Source organism: Chaetodon trifascialis, chromosome 4, assembly GCF_039877785.1.
Source record: "Chaetodon trifascialis isolate fChaTrf1 chromosome 4, fChaTrf1.hap1, whole genome shotgun sequence".
NCBI classification, from domain to species: Eukaryota; Metazoa; Chordata; class Actinopteri; order Chaetodontiformes; family Chaetodontidae; genus Chaetodon; species Chaetodon trifascialis.
This window is the reverse complement of record NC_092059.1, coordinates 17,626,480-17,642,694: the sequence shown is the minus strand read 5'-3', so window position 1 is coordinate 17,642,694 and position 16,215 is coordinate 17,626,480. Positions and strand designations below refer to the sequence as shown.

General features: G+C 42.4%; 1 protein-coding gene across 4 annotated transcripts in view; it reads left to right on the top strand.

Annotated features, from left to right (window-relative positions):
* Window positions 1-16,215, top strand: part of pde4cb (phosphodiesterase 4C, cAMP-specific b) — a 72,286-nt gene that overhangs the window by 41,781 nt on the left and 14,290 nt on the right. For 3 of the 4 annotated variants that reach the window (XM_070961880.1, XM_070961884.1, XM_070961883.1), the window contains exons 2-7: window positions 12,089-12,280; window positions 13,148-13,189; window positions 14,461-14,497; window positions 15,263-15,336; window positions 15,416-15,465; window positions 15,746-15,858. In XM_070961880.1, coding sequence (XP_070817981.1) covers window positions 12,089-12,280; window positions 13,148-13,189; window positions 14,461-14,497; window positions 15,263-15,336; window positions 15,416-15,465; window positions 15,746-15,858 — 508 coding nt within the window. The remainder of the gene's footprint in view (window positions 1-12,088; window positions 12,281-13,147; window positions 13,190-14,460; window positions 14,498-15,262; window positions 15,337-15,415; window positions 15,466-15,745; window positions 15,859-16,215) is intronic. The other variant, XM_070961882.1, reaches the window with a different exon arrangement.

The following is a 16,215-nucleotide window of genomic DNA, read 5'->3' as shown; positions in this document are numbered from 1 at the left end:
AAGGGAATTCTCATAATTCTCGATCTGATTGTGTTAACTCTTATTGCAAATGCAATAGTGAAAAAGGGGATTTTCATCACTTGTGGGGACATTACACAGATTTACATTCATTTCCTGGAGACTTACCCTGACCCTAACCATAACCATAACCACTATTTGCATATTCCTAACCCTAAACCTAACCTAACTTTACCTAACCCATAACCCTATCCTCAGTCTGCACCCTAAAATGTAATGGTTATACTTGTGGGGACCTGTATTTTGTCCCCACATGTGACTGTGTAAATAGATGAGTAATACATGAGCACACACACACACACACACACACACACACACACACACACACACACACACACACACACACACACACACACACACACCAGATGAGTATACCTGAAAGTGTCTGCTGCCTGAAGAGTCACAGAAGGAAATGTGACTAATTTTGCAGTCGGCTTTTCAGAAAGTCACGACGACGTCAGCCTTGTCGAGCGGGGAGGGGGATCAAAGTGTCTTTAAAATGTCAACCCACCAATAAAAAACCTTCAAAGGGACACTGCTAATGAACGCAGAGTCAGACATTTTTATAGGCCTGATGGATCAACCACATGTGTGTAATAACACAGTCAGAAAGCAGCAGAGAGAAGTAGAGTGCACACTATAACCATCGCTTTAACCCGGCACCCTGTGTAGTTTCCATTAATTCCTAGATGGAAACATACTGCTTTCATCATCATCACTTTACCTCGTAAAGTTTGAGCCTTTACAGTTAGCTTTGGCAGAGATTTGTGTCCATCAGTGTGGACATTTAGCTTCTGCCTTCAGGCTTATGATGAGGCAGGATTTTACTGTATGTGAAATGCTGAGGACTTACTGTTATCTCTTCTAAGTTCAGTTGTGTAATATGACTCACTTACTCATTGTGCCATATTCTGTCTTGTCATTTCACTTTCTGTCCCGTCCTCAAACCCTCTCCTGTCTTGTCACATTTTTCCCTTCCCTGACCCCATCATGTCCTGATGTACTGTGTCCCCCCTCCCCTGTGCTTGTCCTGTCATATAGGCCATTTACACCTTGTAGTAAAATGTTTTGTCCCACTCTGAAATTTTGCCATAACATTTATATTATCTCTGTGTGTATTAGCCCATTGTGGCCACTGTTGCATGTTTTGGGGGCAGGACAAAAATATTTCGATGGAGTGACCAGTCGATCTACAGAAAATTGGTTAATTCTTGAAAAAAATCCAAACATTATAAAGTTTCTCTAATGTGAGCATTCGGTGCTTTTCTCTGTTTCATATTTGTCAATCTGATACCTTCTGGTTTTGAATGTTGGTCAGAAGACCTCGCTTTGGATTCTGGGAAAGTGGGATGAACATGTTTCACAATCTTTTGAAAAAATAATGATTTTTTAAAAAAAATTTAAATATACTGTGTATATATATATATATATATATATATATATCTTTACTTGCAGCCCTGAAGTACTTTAAAGTGCTTTATAGCAATTCAGATTTTTATATTATTTTGGCTTTAATGTCATCTTGATTAGTAAGGTAACTCTCTGTGTCAAACATACAATCATTTCAGGTTATCAATATTAGTTTTTCCATACAAAACTACATTTCTTCATATGAACCACTTCTGTCTTGGCCTATCTTGTCTATTATTGCTCTTTTCATCAGTAGACTTGTAACCTCTGGGATGAAGATGATGTCAGACTCTGACTCACTCATCATGGTTTAGCTCCCAGCAGGGATCACTGCTGTCAACTAGACACTGACTCACGCAGTGGAAAGAGGAGCTAGCAGCTCATCATTCTTGTAATAATAATAACAATGATAATGAAGCTGTTTGTTTAAATCAGTTCATCAGCCACCAAGTTACTCAGCACTGTAAGATCAAAGCAACACAGCTGCCTCATGGGAAGTCATAATGAGTGATAGAGTGATGGGTTGAAGGATTAATGGTATCCTCCCAGCACTCATCAGCGTAAATCAAAACACATGTTCAATAAAACATTTTTTACTCACCTGTACTGATGGATTTCTACCTCCGCAGACTCCACCTCCCTCTGTTCTAATTTATTTCCATGTTCATCACAGGCAGCTCTTGCACTCTGCTTCCCATATCTCTGTGATATCTTGCTGAGCATTACATATCCGCCCCCTAAAACAGTTTGTACAATAAATTGGACTGCATCCTTAATTTGAAGTTTTTCCCCTCAGCACTTGGAGATGACGTGCAGAGATGGGAAGCAGTCTGAAGAGCACAAATCTCCAGGAATACTTGTAGTATAAAGAACTTGTAGTGTTATTTATACTGCAAGTGTTGCTGCAGTTTTTGTACGTTGCTTGAGTATGGTGGCAGAGAAAGAATTCAAATTATCCTCATCTTCGGTTTAAAGGAGAAATGGGATTGTAAACACAGTAGAATGAAGTTGTTTTAAAGATATTATGTAGAACAGACCATGCTCACCTACCAAAGGATGAAAAGATTTTACTGGCCAAAATAAGAAAAACCTTAACTCAAGGTCCACTCACTAGCTTTTAGCCGAGCTTTCAACCACATCTCACAGTCCTCCTCAGAGGGTGGAGTTTGCTCAGTTGTCGTCAGTAGTGTGGAACTTGTGTCGTGTGTGTCGTATATGAACGGGAGGTCACAGACGCTCTCATCTCACAGATGGTTGGCACTGTTCCCAGTCGATTGGTTGTGGTCTGATGTTTACAGACAGCTGTTCGTGTCCAGCGTCCTGCCATTTGACAAATATACTGCAATGTTCCTCACAGCTGTGATATGTGATGTCATGATGATGTCATAGGTTCTTCCAGTTCTTTATTATATACATATATTACAATACATTTGACTGGAATCTTGTGGCAGAGAGTCCTGACCCTTGGTGAGGACTGATGGGAAATATTGACAGTGGCAGTTCACTGGACTGGATCCCAAATCGTTGCCAGTTCACCTCTGATGCCTCAACCCTCTGGACCGCAGGACGCCTCTGCCCTGAGTCTCTGGAGTCACTCCTCTCCGTTCCTACAACAAACACTCCTCAACAGCAGTCCCACCGCGTCCACAAGCTCAGCCAGCTGTTTTCCGGCTTGTATCGTTTTAGGGTGTTTCACAGCATCCTTTTTGTTCTAGTCTCTTATTTGGTGGAAAAACAGAACTGCAGCGCACAGAGCGTTGGGTCGGGAATAATTGCAGGCCTGAGAGCTGGTCGATCGGCATTGCAGTGACAGCCATGAAACCACTACTGACGTCAACAGACAAGTGTTACTGCGTTCGTGTGACACTGTGTGTGTGTGTGTACGTTTGCGGAGTATCCCTGCTAGAATAGTGGACTGAGTGTTATCCTGACATCTCTGCGACTCCAGGAATGATGATCAACTTAAGGACAGATGGGCACTTCACAAAGAGGCTCTGTTCCATTATTTTGTGGCAGGATTAGACAATAGTGTGGTTGATGGACTGAGGAAATAAGGCATCCACATGCAGCCTGCTCCCCCGCTGTTTGTCCCAGGTGAACTCAATCACCTACAGAGACTTCACGGCTCTGCCTACACAACTGGATGCCAGGTAGGGAAAGGCTGCGTGTTGGACGGCACTTTCTACAACTTTATTTTGTGAGAGAGAAGACATCGGCACCATGACATGATGGTGCATCAGAGTGTCACTTCTTCTAACATGCTGTCATCAGTTTATGCAGGGATATGAACGATAATGTCGAAAAATGGAAAATGTGAACAGAAAATAACTCAGGCTCAGGTTCTGCTTCAGATTTGAGAAATCAATACCATTGCGAGTATCTGCAGTTATCAAGTATCAATGCATTGAATATCTGGGACACCTGATATCATTTAGTGTTGTCTGTTTAGGAAGCTCGTGTCAGCTTATTTATGCTAAAAATAGTTAAGCATGATTAATCATTTATGTAAAATGTAGGAATGCATTGATCCAACTTTTTCTCTTTCAGTACCAGCACCTCAGCTCAGAGGATCTGCTCATACTGAGTATTGATCTGATACCAGTGCTCTTTTATTTTCGCAGATGTACAAATTTATTTGTATGCGTCACTGCGACGGACTCATCGGAATCATTTTTATGTTATGTAACATTAGGCAGGGAAATTGTGTAGCACTAAAACCTGAGTGGATGCTCCACTGTGGCTGAATGAATTTAACTGACAGCAAAAACAGTTTTGAAAAACAGTGCTTTTTGTAGAATGTATTTTATTCTATTCCATAATAGTAACTCCTCTTACTATTTGTAATGGTAACAATAAATAAGATTCAGAGTGCTTCTCAGCACCTAAAAACAATCAAGACAAAAACGGCAGAGAACGACTCGGAGAAAACACTGCTCTTCTGTTGTCTCCATCTTGTTGTGTCCCGCTGATCAGCACTGTGATTGGCTGCTCCTGAGTTGCCCTCAGCTAATTAGAAGAGGAAGTGGCACACTCCTGCCTTACCGCTGGACTTAATCACAGAATACCAAAAGGCACCAATTAGTGCTGTATGAACATGATTAGAGGAGCACTCAGCATGGCCTGTTGCTGGGCAAAGAGAAAGAGAGAGAGACTGAGTGTTTGAGTGTGTGTGTGTGTGTGCGTGTGTGTGTGCGTGTGCCCTTAACCAGCCTGTCCAGTTGCGCACCAGTGTGATGTAAGGTTGTTCGATTTTCAGGTCGATTTTGGAGCCAAATCTAGATCTCTACTGCTGGGGCCATAATCACACACTGCCTGTGCGTGCGTGTGTGTGTGTGTTGTGTGGTTCTGGGTGGTTCTGGCCCAGTGTGCTACCCTCCTAACCAGTTTCTAATGATGTTAATGCTGATCAGCCACTGTATGGATTTCTCCCCAGCTGGACGGACAGAACTAATCACTGCACATAGACTCCATGATCAATACCCGTCCGGAGGAGTGAATCAACCTTTGAGGCGCCCTGCACTCCAAAAACTTAACCACTTCACCACTGAACCAGTTGCATTCATATTTAAAGGGCCAGTCAGCTAAACAGGCCATGTTGTTTTTTGTGCGTTTGTTGCACAGGTAGACGGCCTTTTAAATGCAGCACCACAGACAGCTAACAGCTACCCTGCACACGTGCCTTTGAGCAAACACTGAATCACTGCAGGTCTGGCCAACCTCCACCCTGCCAAGTGTACAAGACACACCAAAGTTGGAACTGCTAGTCTTCTGTCTGATATAATGATAATGTTCAGGGAGCTGACAGTATCATTTCTTCTTTTCTTTCTTGTGCTTGCAATCAGAGGTCAGAGGTCTGCTGTTTTCAAAGGCACAAGTGCTTCCTCTGCCGGTAGGTCAAAGGTCACACAGAAAAATAATAAACACAGCAGCTGGTTTGACTCGGTGCAACCTTTCCCTCCCCGTGGCTATATTTAGAGAGACGTGAGCTGCTCTGAGATCAGATGTTAATGTTGGACACAGAGTGCTCAGTCTGTTTGGACAGAGATCCACAGTGGCTGGTCAGGTGGCTGGAAAGAGCAACTGGCTCGTCACGGAGGTGTGGCACAGCGTCAGTCCAGTATGGGTGTATGTGACAGTGGAAATAGTTTTTCTTAAAGGAAGAGCAGTATTTCATGATCTGTGCATATAATGAAATGTTCACTTTTCTTCTCTGTGCAGTAGACGTATAATAAGGCTGCAGTCATTCTAATAGTGCAGGGTCTCAACAACAAGAAGCAGCTGTAACAACAGTTAATGTATGAAAATATAAAAAAAAAATCTTTTATGTCTCATACATACTGCATAATTCTTTAGGATGTAGGGTCCAGAAAATGAAAGTGCTCTGAGTGAAAGTGAACATCCAGCACACCAGAAAACACAGTGCTTTACTGGACACTTTCTTTTGTGTTGCCTTCTGTCGTCTTTCCTGTTTTGTTAAAATAAGGAAACGTGAGGTGAAAAGTGCAGTGAGCCATTTCTAAACATCTTTGACTTAATGTGCTAAAACTAGCAGCTTTTATCCCTTTTCTTCTGCTTCCTCACCGTCACTGGTGTGTGGCCTCTGTCTACATTTATCTTATCAGTTGTCATTAATGTTAGCTCCAGCATCTTCAGGCCTTTGTGGCTGCAGAGATATCTTCGAGATATTTGCCGCCTAACCGTTTCTGCGATATTATTTCCTGTATTATCGTGTACAGTGTGTCATTATTCCTCCTGAAAAACAGCTGGCCACCTTTCCCAAGAGTGACTTGCCCAAGAGCACTTTTTGCTGTTGTTGTTAAGCTTTTTTGGAGACATTGAAGAGGGTGTGTTTGTGATTAACTCTCAAACAGAGAGTGGATAGCTTGGATATGAGTCTTTACTTGTCTTTCATTTCCCTTGATTTGCACAGATCTCACTCTGCGTAAGTCATTTTCTTGCTTGTTCTTGTCCTGCCCTGCTGCCCAACATCTCCTCCCAGTGTGCTGCCATGAGTATATAGGCACACACAGAGTGCACAAACCACACACTCACACACTCACACACACACACACACACACACACACACACACACACACACACACACACACACACACACACACACAATGTACAGAGTGTACATACCACATACAGAGACAGTGAAAGGAAAGAACTGTTTGGCACGGGGCTGGATGAGGGGGAAGCAGGTTGTTTTTCTGCTTCTTTCAGATCAAATGTACAATAGGCTTGAGGTGTAAAGCAAACAAACCCCCTTTACTCCCTGAACTTTCTCACTCCCACACACACACACGCACACATTGACACGAACATGAATCCATTTTAGCCATTTTCTCTCTCTCTCTCTCTCTCTCTCTCTCTCTCTCTCTCTCTCACACACACACACAGACACACACACACAGACACGGACACACACACACACACACACACACACACACACACACACACACACACACACACACATTCAGAAACTGTTCCCGGGTCTGTTTTCCTCTTCTCCTCCTCACCTCTCGCCTCCTTCCTGGTGTGATGTTTTAGGCCCCTCGGCCAATTCCCACGCTGCGAGGGAAGAAAACAGGAGGGAGTATTTGTGTATGTGTGTGTGTGGATTGCCCTTTGACCCTGGGCCTGTGTCATCGGCAATCAAATAACATCTGGCCATGACGGTTGTTTTCTGTATCACTCTCACACACATAACAAAAAGTTCCTTAAACCCCTCGGCCCTGGATCCCATGAGCACAAACACGCAGGCACTGGAACTGGTCGTGCTTTGCATTTCCCATCCTGAGGTTAGTGAGGAGGCTAACCCCAAGAAAACCCTTTAAAACTAACTGAAGATAGCTTTGGGCATGGCCTAACATCAAAGTCCTTTGTTCAACAGCTTGTTCAATGAGGAGCATTTGTATAGTGACGTTTTAAAATGAACATATGATCTCTAAAGGTGGAAAGAGTCCATTCTGAAGCCCTTTGTGACTCTTGAAATGACAGTCCAAAACCCCAAAATATTTACTGTCACATAAGATAAAGAAATGCAGCAGATCCTCACAGCTGAGAAGCACAAAGTAGGGAATGTTTCTGCTCAAAAGATGACTTGTGATTAATCAAGTATCAGAATAACTTGTGTTTGCTGGCTAATCAATTAATTGGCCAATTGTTTCATCTTTAATCAATGTCATCACCCAGTTTCCAGCAAAGACAAATGCCACACGTATCCCAAGTAATAATGGAAGGGAAACTTTGTTGAGTTCCACTTTTAAAATACACTCTTTTGTTTTTTATTCCTCTTCTTCCGAATGGTGATGATGATGATGATCAAGCTAAACATCCTGGGAACAAACGCAGAGTTTAGAATGTGTTGAGGGATGTGTGTGTGTGTGGGTGGGTGGGTGTGTGCATGTGTGTGCGTGTGAGTGTGAGAAAAGTTTAGTAAAACAGAGTTAAAGAGAGAAAGGGGAGCTGTGTTTTACGTCAGAGAGATGGAGAACAATGCTGGAGGCAGGAGACAGTCCAAGGTCAACGTGTTATGCACTGTATGCTGCAGCTGAACAAGACGCCAGCCTGCTCGCTTGTCTGTCTGTCTGTCGGTTTATAGGGGGGATGTGCAACCTTCACTGTCTTATGATGGTCTAGATGTTAAATAGGATTTTTTCCCCCCCGACAAGGTGAAACACTGAAAATAAAAATACGCAGACATAATGCAGAGTATTCCACGAAAACTGGAGCTTCAATCTGGAAATAATCGTATTGGCCTTAAAAACCCAGACTGGTTGGGCTCCATCTACGGCGTAGTTTATACTCTCTATGACAGCCTTTAAATGACTTAAACTGCAATTTTCCAGCTTTTCTTTCTGGCTTTCTTTAGTTTCCTTAATATCCTTTACATTTGTTTTACAACTTACACTCTTTTCCTTTCTGCAGCAGAGACTTAATATGGCCGCAAGGAGCCATATCAGGCATTGTCTGTCCAATACTGCTCTATTTTACTAGTGATTGGAGGAAATTAAAGCACACAGTACAATTGTATTACTATACAGAAGAATCATGTAATGACTGTATGTTCCAACTTATTTGACATATTTATTGCATTGGCTGGTTCAGCCCTGCTGGAGTGGAAATGAAAATTGCAAACAAAATATCATAGAATAATATTAAATTAATAAATAAGCTCACATGATCTAGACACAGGTCTGGTCAGATTAGGATACTAAAGACAAGAGTTGAGCAGAGCCTTGTTTATGGGTAGAGATTTTAGAGAAAGGTAGAAATCTGATTTTATTAGGTCATATGTTTACTACACAGGTCTGGAAATGTGTTGGGGTTTAGGTACTTGTGTGTCATTCTAAATTGATTCTCTTTTTTTGCGAACAAAAGATTCTTGTATTAGAGCAGGACTCATGCATTGGCGACAGACGTTGCAGTACCGTACTTTCCTCAGTAGTGGGAGCTGGCTCCCAACAAGAGGCCTGTTGGTTTCTGTGACTTCTCAATGGGAATGAGAACAGCAGCAAGCTGTGGTGAAGTGCAGCTGCTGGAGAGCTCAATGAGGATTGTGAGTGTGTGGGTTGTAAAATTGTCTGAATGTGCAAAAATCTTCTGCCACCAAAAATCACAATTAGTTCACCTGCTTTTCTTTTCTTCACATGAATTCATTGTTGTGGTCTTAAAGAGCTGCTGCATCCAGTCAGTGTCATCCACCTCTGAGCAAAGCTGTGACTCATGTCAATGTTTGAAAATATATTCATAGGTTAATTCTCCATTTAAAGCCGGTAATTGGAGGTGGTGGGTCACCTTGCCGTAAAAAGCTGCTCACACCAAAATTTATGCCATAAGTCTGGGTTTCAGAGGAAAGATTTAGTGTCCCATGACTGTCGTAATAGTCTGTCCCACACTGATGAGAAAAAAATGTGAAGGAAAAAGGAGGTCAAATTTTACTGGTGAGGCTGTAAAAACTGCAGACATGACAGATCAATGAAAATGTAAACTGCCTTTGCGACAGAGATAGTTTAAATTCACAACTGTCGTGTAATTTTTTATGTAATCCAATGATTTACCTAAAGGACAAACCACTGTACCAGTTGACCGCATTCAGTCTTGGCAGCGGCCATGCACAGTCAACGTGTCCTTGAGCAACATGCTTCAATGCCCCACCTGCTCATTCAGAGATTGTGCTGAATAATAAGATGGAGTGTAAGAATGGAGGAAAAACAGTGTATTTCTACTTAACCTCGAAGCACTTAAACATCAACCAATCAAAACTTTAGATAAACGGAAAATCCTTTATATATGTATTCATGAGGAGGGGAGAAATCATGCCTGGGGTGGTGGTGGTGTTGGGTAGGGGTGGGGGGGTTATCTACATCAGCTCCATCACAAGCCTCCCCGTTCCCCTCTTTCCTGGCAGGCAGATCTATTTATAGCCTCTGACGTCATTGGTCTCCTCTGATGGAGCCTCGTCACGGCCGACTACACTGAGCCAGGGGGAGGGTGGGGTGTAAAAGTGGGGTTTGGGTTGGGTGAGGAGTAGTGGTGGTGGTGTGGGGGTGTTGTCATTGAGGTAAACCCTGATGCAGCACTGCCCCTCTCTGCCACGTCACACCAATCAGGTGTGAGAAGCTGAGCCACATCACTGTGCTGGAAACAGCCCTCCTGATCACCCCCACCCCCTCCTCCTTCTCCTCCACCTCTCCTCCTCCTCCTTCTCCTTCTCCTCAGTCTCAGTCTCTTCTCTCTCTCTCTCTCTCTCTCTCTCTCTCTCTCTCTCTCTCTCTCTCTCTCTCTCTCTCTCTCTCTCTCTCTGCTTCTGTGAACTGGGCTTTTCATTCAGCATCGATTGCATAATAGCCATCCTTCATTTATCAGGCACTGCTATTGCTGGAGCGCTGGAGGCACGCTGAGCTAAAAATAGACACAGAAGCAACCTGCCATTGCTCTATTTGTGCTCCGTATGCTATTGTTATGAACAGGGAAGGGGAGGGAGGGCTATAACAGGAACAGGACACAATGAATCCAACTAAAAATGCATTAAGACGTCCACTCAGGTCTCTACTTAATGGTGCTTTAAAATCTCATTTAAATCATGGAACAATGACTTCTTACTGTCTAATAATGGAGAGGGCATTGGTGGTGGAATTTGGGTCAGAGAAGAGTGAATAGTTGCAACCAAAAAGGTCACTGGTTTCAGTCTTGTCAGAGGAATGATACCCCCTGATCAGTCCAGTCTGCGTGTCCTTGAGCAAGGCACAGTCCCACTGAGGGAATGTGGACCATAGTGTGGCAGAAAAAAGTGCATGGAGATCAGCATAGAGGAATTATTTGCATGCCGATAAGCTTTAAGCCTCCACTACCAAATCAATTCCTTCTGTGTACTCAGACAAAATCAAAGTCAAGTTCTCCTCTGTCCCTGTTTTTTCTGTGTTTCTATATTTACTGTTTTGTGGTTGCACAGTGTATAAAAAAAAATCTAGTTTGGCTTAAAGGACATTTTGCGTGAAAGGGAATTTGGTGAGTGAATCTTTCCAATACTGAACCCTGTAATTCAGACCCAGCATCATGATTAGAAGGATTTCAAAAGGATTGAATCAGGGCCAAGTTGAGCTGTGACACTGTTTGGTTCCAGGAGTTGGACTAAATCCAGCTGGCAAATGGGAGCGTTTTTGAAAATACCAATAAAATCCCCTTTTTAAAATGATGCTCATAGACATTAAGTACAATAGGAGTGCCTGTCGGTGTGTGGTGGCTGCGATGGGGCGAAAGTGGGAGTGGTGGGGGCGGCTGTATGGGCAAGTAGCTCTACTGACGTACCCTGCATGAAGTCAGTGTTGACGTCATACAGAGGTAGTGCAGGGAATGTGTGCATTTGGTTGCGAAAAGCAAGTAATCACAAGGTCACCTGCTTAAAAAGACGCTTGCGGTCAATTCAGAAGGTTTGAATGTAGCCAGCATCAAGGAGACGCTGCTTTGTGTGCTTGTTTTTCCTATAGTCACATGAATATGCACACATACTGTTCATGTGTTCCTTTACATGTTTAACTGTCTTCATTGTGATTATTTGGGATGCTTTTGATGTCAGAAACTATAATTGAAAAACCTTTGATATTTGGACACACACCCTTCAACATACTGCACTTCCAGCTCCACTCACTCTGCAGAAGCTTGTCTTAGCCTTATCTTATCCTTATCTTAGCTTTCTCTTTTCTGCCTCCATGTGCACAGATGCACTTCTGTTCATTTACGTGATGTGCGTGATGTGTGATTAAGTCAGTTATTGTTCTGATTTCTTTCTCAGCTTGATGGCTGCTTTTGTTATGGCACATTGTAACACTGATAATATTGTATGCAAATGAAGTTTATTGTTATTGGCAGCAGTAGTAGTAGCTGCAGTCGTAGTTTCTGAACTGTAGTATTAGTAAGAGCAGCAGCAGCATTAGGAGGAGCAATAGTGATAGTACTAATAACATTAGCAGTAGTAATCGTGGCAACATTAGTCATGATGCTGTTTAAACAGGTAGCCTGGTTCCAGACAACCTTTAAAGTGAAACAAAATAAGACTTCAGTCTGACTTGCAGGCTAATTTTCAGATGGAAATAACACAAAGTATAACAGTATTATTTATGTATTTCTTCTCTCTCTCTCGCACTCTCTGTAGTTTTGATGTGGAGAATGGCCTGTCGGTGGGTCGCAGTCCACTGGACTCTCAGACTAGCCCAGGTTCTGGTCTGGTACTTCAGGCCAACTTCCCCCACAGTCAGCGCCGCGAGTCTTTCCTCTACCGCTCCGACTCAGACTTTGACCTTTCGCCCAAAACCATGTCCCGCAACTCATCGACTGCCAGCGACCTGTGAGTATTTGAAAGATACTCTCTGTATCATTTTAACACCAATAAACTAGCCTTCAGCCCCACTTCATGCTGATCTTTACATCGTGGTGTTGCTGAGCTGGATTTGAAGAGAAATTTTGAATTTAGGTTTGAAGCTCTTTCTTCTGGAAGACCCTTCACGAAGAAACAGCTTCAAACAGCAGGTGATGGAAGGCTTGCAAGTGCCTATTAATTTGATGATGACATATTGTTGTTAAAGATGTGTGTGTAAGGTTAATTATTTATTTTCTCATCAGGATCCAGAATAGGTGCTGCCGAATACCAAGAAATCACTTAATCTCTGTGTTTCACTCATTAATAGTTTGCCTCCACAATGAAAAATAATGTCAATAATGAATTATTTAATAAATCATTCAGTTGTTGTTACCAATATGGGATACATTTAGTACATTTTTAGAACATATTTTGAAAATATTGTGGCTCTTTCAGTCGGGATCCATGTATACAATATATCTACAGTACATAGCATCAGATCACATGCATTGATACAGTTACAGTAGAGCTGCTATTAAAACACTGCAATTTATTGTCAATATGTATTTCTGTAAACCCCTAAGGCCTTATTTACACTCTGAAAAGTGCACTTTTGGCATCTGGCTTTAAAGAGGCTTTTGGTAGCAAAGCCCATATTTGTCAGTGTAAACAGCAGAGCGGTTAGTTTAATTGGAACGTACCACAAAGTTATACTCTTAGCTCAGATGTAGATTTTCACCCAGTTTCTGCCTGTTTATACAGCTAAAGATTTCTCTGTGCAGCTAGCAGTCTGTTTGAAGCCAGAGTTTAAATGGGGCCTCAACCACCAATAGCTGTCGCTCCTTTGTTTTGAAGGGAGGAGGGATTGAAGCATTGGGAAGTCAATTGGCTACCTCGGTGAGACAAAGTGTGAAGACTGCTGCGGTTTTCTGCCTCTCTGTGCTTTGCCATGTTGTTATGAGTCAAAACTGCCACCTCTTCCACCCCCCCCCCAACCCCCCACTTACACGCCATCTTTCCCTGGCCACAACCTTTACAGCATAACTTGGACACTTATCTCCAGAATTATCACCCTTGCAAAGTTTTTGAAAAAGGTCCAGCAAACATTTGACAGATGTTGATCTGGTATCATCCATGTGCAGTGAACCCAAGGGAGTACAAACATTTACCAGTTTGCATGTGAGGCACAGTAAAAACCACATCAGAGTGTTTTTCTGATGTTTAGGCCTTGATTTCAGTGTCAAAATGTTTGCTGGACAGTGATGTGCAGGCTGACTTGACACTGGACTTTTCACTGGCAGCATCCTGCAGTATTAATGGTTATGAGGTGCATGTTGTGACCCAAAAGCTTCCAGAAGGCTCTATCTCTCCAAAAGTTGGCTTTCCCAGCACCCAATGCATGAACACAGCTCCTCACTTGCACATAGTTCCAGCTAAACAAATATGTATCTTAGAGGCATACCTGTTAGAGCAGAATGAAATGTGCATTAAGTGATTTTAGACCTTCGTAGAGACACAGACCTGATATTGTGTTAAGTTGTCATGTGTGACTTATTAACAAATAATTGCCTACTTACACATCGAGACACAGAGCACCATTAGCATCCTACTGGAGACAAGTTTCTGAAGATAATTTCAATCTTCACTTGCCTTTTAGATGCATTTAGCTGCTAAATGCGACGGTGCAATTTTAGCAATCATTTAATTTGTCTTTTTGTTTTTTTTGACACATCTGCCGGTGGATTTCTGTGGCAGGTATCCTAAAAATATCACTTAATGCAGGTTTATTGTAAATGGTTCATTTAAACATCAATGGGTAGATAATTGTTTGAGTCATATTGAACTGATGTGAAGCAGTGGTTCTATAGCTCTGCCCACTGAGGTTTTACTCCAATCTGCATCTTTGCCTCTAAGAAATATTTGTAACAACCTCCACTCCTTATATCCAGTGTGATATTTGAGACCAGCTATGAGTTGGAGCCAACTGTAGCCTTCCTCACAGTAAGATGATGACAACAAACAAACATATTTGTTCTCATTATTTGTGTGTTTGTCTTTGGAGTTTTTTTTTTTTTTTTTTTTTAATTGCATGATGTTTCCCCTTTGTCCCAGTGCTTCTCACACATTTTCACCAGATGTCTGTCTGTGTTTGTCTGTGGTTTTTACAGGCATGGAGAAGACATGATAGTGACTCCATTTGCACAGGTTAGTAGCATTGTGTATGAGCTCTTCTTGAACAGATTAAATTCTAACATACAGTGTTTCCATTCAAACTAACACTGTCCAACTGTAAGTGTGGCTCTGTCCAGACCATTCACACAGCTCCTCTCTGGCCCTTACTCACCGCTTTGAGAAATAAGTGATGGTTCATTTTTCACAGAAAACACCCACACACATTCTCTTTGTACTGAACAGCTTGTTCTGAGTCTTTATGTGTGTGTGTGTGCTCTTCAGTGTTTGCCCGTTAACACAATCTGTGCACATGTTATATTTCCAAACTGATATCTAAAGTTTAGTTTGGCCCACCTGCAGCTGGTTATTAAAATAATTTGAGAAACTTTATCAGCCACAAAAATACAGTACAAACTTACTAATGCTAATGTTTTCAAAGCCACATTAGAAGAAAGCATCAAAAGTGAAGTTCCATCATGTGATGTTTCAGAGTCCAGTGCCGAATAGCTGAGAAAATAACCACTGCTGGTAGTTAATGGCTGATTTACATGTACTGCCATCAGACTAGACGTTCAAAAAAGTTCAATAACTGGTGTCTGTGTTTCTGTGTGTGTCAAAGTAACTCAAAATGTGCTTCAGTGAAACTCAGCTGTGCTTCTAAAAGAGTCAACTAAGTAAAGAAACTACTTGTTAGCCGCTGAAATGATTTGTGTGGCGGGCTTCTCCAGATATTAAGGGGGGCATGTTGCAGGTGTCTCCATCGAGATCTCGCTCACTCCTCCTTTTTTCCCTTTTTAGGTTCTTGCCAGTCTACGAACAGTGAGAAGCAACTTTGCTGCTCTGACACATCTTCAAGATCGTGTGGCAAACAAGTAAGAGCAAATAAACAGACTGGATGACTGACTGCCTGCATTCCTATTCTACTAACACCTCATCTGTTCCTTGTTCCAGGCGGCCGACGAGCAGCAACCAGCCATCCACGTGTAAGCCATGTCTTACAGGTCAGTGTTAATATCCCCGTATGGCGGGACACTGAGATTTCCCACATAAAAACTGCAAATATTTTCATAGCGTTGTTTTTGGTGCATCAAAGTGCAGACATGGTGTTAAGCACATCACTTCCTGTGACTCTGTTGACAAGCCAATCAACATTTCTTAGTTAAGGAAGCAGCTTCTCACAGTAGCAATGCCACACCTCTGAATCACTTGAGCATGCATGTTTTCACAGCAGCCCCACAACTGACCTGTAACATGTGTTTGTGTGACCTCTGACCTTTTCAGAGGAGCCCTACCAGAAGCTGGCAGTGGAGACGCTGGAAGAGCTGGACTGGTGCCTGGACCAGCTGGAGACGCTGCAGACGAGACACTCAGTCAGCGAGATGGCATCCAACAAGGTGAGGTGACATTTGACCAGACTTCAGAGAGACTCTTTGAAAACCCTCAGTGGGTCAATGAAGTTGTCTCCTAACATGTCATCGCATATCTCGAGCCTTTCTTATAAAAAAAAAAAAAAGCTTCTTTGAGGTGCTTGAATCGGTTTGTGCAAGTTAAGTGTAAGCAAGTGTATCACAATTAGGTGGTTGAAACCTGGTCCTCCATCAAACAACATTTAGCTTGTTTTTAGACGAAGCAAATCACACCTGCACTGAGATGCAGAGTCCTGCAATGGTCCCTATTAATGCAATAGTTTATTCAGCTGTTTTAATACTCCAGTAAACTATTTACATGTCACACATTCACTCATTCTCTAA